The sequence below is a fragment of the Asterias amurensis genome, chromosome 4 (assembly GCF_032118995.1).
Source record: "Asterias amurensis chromosome 4, ASM3211899v1".
NCBI classification, from domain to species: Eukaryota; Metazoa; Echinodermata; class Asteroidea; order Forcipulatida; family Asteriidae; genus Asterias; species Asterias amurensis.
The window spans coordinates 23360938-23365988 of NC_092651.1; the positions used below are offsets into that span (position 1 = coordinate 23360938).

At 40.8% G+C, this 5051-nt stretch overlaps 1 protein-coding gene across 1 annotated transcript in view; it reads left to right on the top strand.

The window, feature by feature from the left end:
* Positions 1–3659, top strand: part of LOC139936042 (uncharacterized) — a 57470-nt gene extending 53811 nt beyond the window's left edge. Inside the window, exons 2-3 of the mRNA XM_071930753.1 lie at positions 122–362; positions 1109–3659. Of these exons, the coding sequence (XP_071786854.1) occupies positions 339–362; positions 1109–2611 (1527 nt within the window). The 5' untranslated portion in view covers positions 122–338 and the 3' untranslated portion in view covers positions 2612–3659. The remainder of the gene's footprint in view (positions 1–121; positions 363–1108) is intronic.
* The last annotated feature ends 1392 nt before the right edge of the window (positions 3660–5051 follow it).

Sequence of the window (5051 nt, forward strand, 5' to 3'; positions counted from 1 at the left end):
GTTTCTAGAAGTACCCCCCCCCCAAAAAAAAAAAGGCCAAACCCAGCAGATTTTCCATTCAGCGTTATTCTTTTCTGAATTGTAATACATGTTCCTTGATCAATGTTTCCTTATTCAACAGATAATTCAACGGATGTTGAGACATCTGCAAGTTTAGTAACTGGAACACCCACGGCACGCCAACATGGGATCTGTGAGGTTCAGCACTGCTCAAGACTGCCAGAGAAAGAAAAACCTCCATATTTTTTAAAGATTCATAGCCCAGAATATAATGAGCCAATAGACTGAGTCCCCATGAGTGCTTGGTGTTGCACTCAAAACACTGACAGTGTCTGAGCATGAAATCCTCAAAAGTCAGGATGGTAAGTCTGTCAAAGGTTAAAGTCCAATAAGTTGTGCTGACTTGAGACATAATTAGCAATTTGGTAAACTAGTGGAAAGCTTGGGTAAACTAGTTGTAAGCTCTTTGCTTTATATACATAGCACACGTTGTCAAGGAAGTTTTGTCTGTGTGTGCATATTTACAGGTTTGATGACTTTTCTACTTAAGTCTGATTTCCATTTTTTTTTCCCATTAAGAAGGCGGAAAAAATAATGTTTAGCATTAAAGGCAGTGGACACTATTGGTAATTGTCAAAGACCAGTCTTCTCACTTGGTGTATCTCAACATATGCATGAAATAACAAACCTGTGAAAATTTGAGCTCAATTGGTCGTCGAAGTTGCGAGATAATAATGAAAGAAAAAACACCCTTGTCACACGAAGTTGTGTGCGTTTAGATGCTTGATTTTGAGACCTCAAGTTCTAAACTTGAGGTCTCGAAATCAAATTCAAGGAAAATTACTTCTTTCTCAAAAACTACGTCACTTCAGAGGGAGCCGTTTCTCAAAATGTTTTATACTATCAACCTCTCCCCATTACTCGTTACCAAGTGAGGTTTTATGCTGATAATTATTTTTAGTAATTACCAATAGTGTCCACTGCCTTTAATTGCCTGAAAAGATGCTATTACAAAACACCCCAAAAAGAAATGCAAGTAATTGCGTGAATATGATAGAAATTACTTCTTTGCTTTTTTTGTTGTATCTTTTGTATCGAAATTAAACAGGAGTCCACCACCGATGTTGTGATGTTCCAACCTCAAGCCACTGATGGCCAAGCGCTATATGATGGACAGACTGATGAGGCAGAACAAGGAGGAGGTTACACCATCATACGAAGTTTATCTCAGAGACTTCATCCCAGATTGATTGATGATGCCGGTGGGTACACCTATACCTTGAAGTCAAAGAGCAAAAGGAGTACATTATGGAGGTGTTCTGTCCGGAACAAGACCACGTACTGCCGGGCTACAGTCACACAGCGTGATAAACACTTCAAGAAAGGGCCATTTGAACACATACATCCAGGCATTCCAGGACGTTATGTTGTGGAGAAAGTTATCACTCAAGTTAGGATGAAGGCCAAGAGTGAACCTTTGTCGGCAAACAACATTGTTGATGAAGTACGCAATGCAAATGTAGGCAACCAGGAACTCCCTCATAGCATGTTGCCTCCTTCTAATCTTGACCATGCCGCCACACATATGAGGAAGCGAATTAAAGAAAGAGATTTTAACTTTCAAGATGGCTCAGTCCCAGGGAACTTTGTCAAGAAAGTTGTTAATCGCGGGAAGAAAAGTCATTTTCTACTGGCGACCAATAACCAGTTACAACTTCTCTCTCATATGACACATTGGTATATAGATGTAAACACAAATATTGTGAAGTCACCCTTCAAGCTGTTGCTGTCTGTCCACGGCTTTGTGAAGAAAAATCACCAAGCCAAAGTTGTGCCTTTGCTATTTGCTCTTATGTCTGGCAAACGGAGAAAGGACTTTACAATTGTGTTTAATGCGTTAAAAGTGGCAGTTCCCAATGGCATTCGTGTGACAGAGTGCATGCTTGACTATGATACCAACTTGTGGAGGGGCCTTAATGACGCCATCCCAAATCTAGAATGTGTTGGTAGCGCCTACCATTGGATCCAGACTATTTGGGGTAACATTAAAGCATTTGGGCTGCATCTGAGTTACTTAGAGGATCCTAAGGTGTTTAAGCTGATGAGGAAACTCATGGCCCTGCCATTCATCCCAGCTGAACTCGTACCAGAGATGCTCACAAAGCTACAGCAGAAGGCCACCACAGGGTTAGTGCATCAACTCCTGAACTACGTTGAGGCAACGTGGGTTGAAGGTGATAAGTGCCTGTGGTCACCATCATCATGGAGTGTGTACATGCAGCCGTATCGAACATGCAACGACCTTCACAACTGGCATGACCGTCTGAGCAAAATAGGCAAGAAAGGACGACTTCTGCTGAACTCCTTGGTGCAAAAGTTGTACGGTGAAGCCAAGACGGTGACCTTACAGGTTATGATCATATACGATGGAAAGCTGAGTAGACCTCAGGAGGAAGCCTACAAGGCTGTACAGAATAAAGCCTCAAGACATTGGGACGATTATCAGCAAGAGAAGAAGTCACTAAAACATCTCTTGAAAGCTTGCGCTACTGATCTGGTCCAGGTAGAGTCTGCATACCTACCACCCAAGGACTTAAGTGAAATTCTCTGATTGTTAAGTTTTTAAGTTTCAACCCCCCCCCCCCCCAAAAAAAAAAAAAAACAAGTTTCTGATAATTGGGCCAAATTTTCAAACAGAAAAGAAAAGAAACGCTTGTTCAAGACAGCTGGAGAAAAATTATTATTATTATTTTTTTTTTGGGGTGACAATGAAAATGTTTTTAAAGCACGTGGATTTATTGTATTGTCACGCACCATGAATCACAAAACCTTTACCAACTGAATGATCCATTTGTTTCAAACTCATGTGCCCCTACATCTTTTCAGGAAATTTAGTGTGCGTCTTGACCCCTATTTGTGACTGTACTTTCAAACCCTTAGGCCTATATCAGTAAATTATTGACCTTTTAATGTATCAAGTTAGTGGCCTGACATTTTTACCTAAGCAGCTTCCTCGCAGGCTAGAAAGACTCTGCTAGTTTGTTGAAACATCAGGGCCCAATTTCATGGCTCTGCTTACCGCCGAATTCTGCGCTTACGATCACGATTCCTCGCTTACTTGCAAGCGCCGAATTTCTGCGCTAGCCTTGTAAGCGTAGAATGCCTAGTAATGCGGAGAAGCCAAAATTCGCCACTAACCCGTGAAATAGGCTTGCCGTAAGCACAGAATTCCCTGCTTCCGTAAGCACCGATTTTGTGCTTACGGTAAGCAGAGCCACGAAACTGGGCCCAGGTATTTTTTGCATTTATGCCATAACACCATTTTGGTTGGTGAGTAGTTTGTAACAGATAATTCTCTTTTCTCAAAATAAGATTTTCAAAATTTTGGGGTCAAATCGGCCAAAAATCTGACAGCATCTTTAAAATGTGGTCTTTGTATTGTATTCATTACCAAAAGATTTGATTAATTGGTTTTTGAGTTACAGTGGTTAAGTTCACTTTTTATTAATCCTAGCGTCAGTTTTTCTTAATGGTCATCTTCCACTACTTGTTCTCTGCTCTTGATTTTCGAGTGTTCCATTACACTAGTCATGCACTTTGGTTTACATTTTTCTCACTATCATGTCTGTGTTGAATATTGGCAGAATATACAATAAAAACAACAGTTCATCAACTAATCTTATGAGGTTTAAAAAGTGAGGACTTTATTTACTAAAAGTTTTATTTATTTATTTTAAATCTTTCTCTAAATTAAAACAACTGATTGGATCCTCCAAAACCAGCACTGTGACCCACAGGCGTGAAGATATTGGGCAGATAATGAAGAAATGTTAGTTCTTGATTGGTTGAAACAATAAGTGGGTGAAACTACATGTATGGTGAAACTTTGCAGGGACTGAAAACCCAATTAGGCCTCTGACGTTTTTAGTGACAAGCGAGATAACTAGCCTGTCCTTTCACGAGTCCCGAATAAGCTCGGTCCACGTTTCAAAACAAAGTACGGCATGTCTGGCCAGCCGGACCAAGGAGAAAAGTTTAATTGTTTTTAAGGGGAGGAAACTAGGGAAAAATTGACAATCCACCTGCAAGTAGTAGGTCCACGGAGGCGAATGCGGGACATAAACCTCTGAGCAACCATCAATCCATTTTTCTCCAATTATCTTATTTTCTCATTTTCCAGTGGGCTTGTACAAAAAAACAAGGAGTGCTGCTGCTAACTGTTTTTATACAAAGAAAGTTATCCGTTCACCAAAAGTACACCGGCAAAAAATACAATGGAAATTTATCGTCTCGGATTCCGTTTTAAATTTCTTAGGCAGATTTTTCACATGAGTTTGAAGCAAAATGGACAAGTGATTTTTAGTGTGTGCTTTATTGAATCCCCAAATAGTACAAAGTTACAGTTCAAAAGAGGAAAATGGTTTGCCGGAGAAAGTTTGGGAATAAAAGCAATAATTTGACGATAAATAGCTCTCTCTCCCCCCCCCCTTTTTTTTTTTTTTTTTTTTTGCACAAAAAACTTGTTGTATTGCCCTGTCTGATGGGTCCCCGAAACCCGGAGATAGACTTCCTACTTGCCCATCTGGACATTTTGGCTTGTTTTGCTCAAGTTTAGTGTATTTGGGGAAAAAGGGTCCTCAATCATAATTCGCAATAAGATAATATTTCCCACAAGCTCAGCAGATTTCCTCGGTCCTTATTACTCTATGATACTTGCGAGGATAGAAAAGTCGGCCGACGCTTGGCCGACAGCCTAGTGAGATGTAGACTTGACTCAAGTCACAATCCCGTGCCATCCCCAGGAAAATACTGTTTTGTGATGCTCTCTGCATTCCAAAACCTGTTCCGCATGCTGGAGCACATTTTGACGGCGAGCGCGCACTGTGTATGTTTTATAGTGTTTTTGTCGGGGTTTAGGCTTAGGGACCTCTCATACGAGAATGGGACTTGAATCAAGTCTAAGTGAGATACCGCTGCCTGTCTAGTCTTTGGCTCGTCGGCCCCACGGCCAGCACTGTTTTAAGCAATAATTTCCCTTTTAAAGTCTCGTG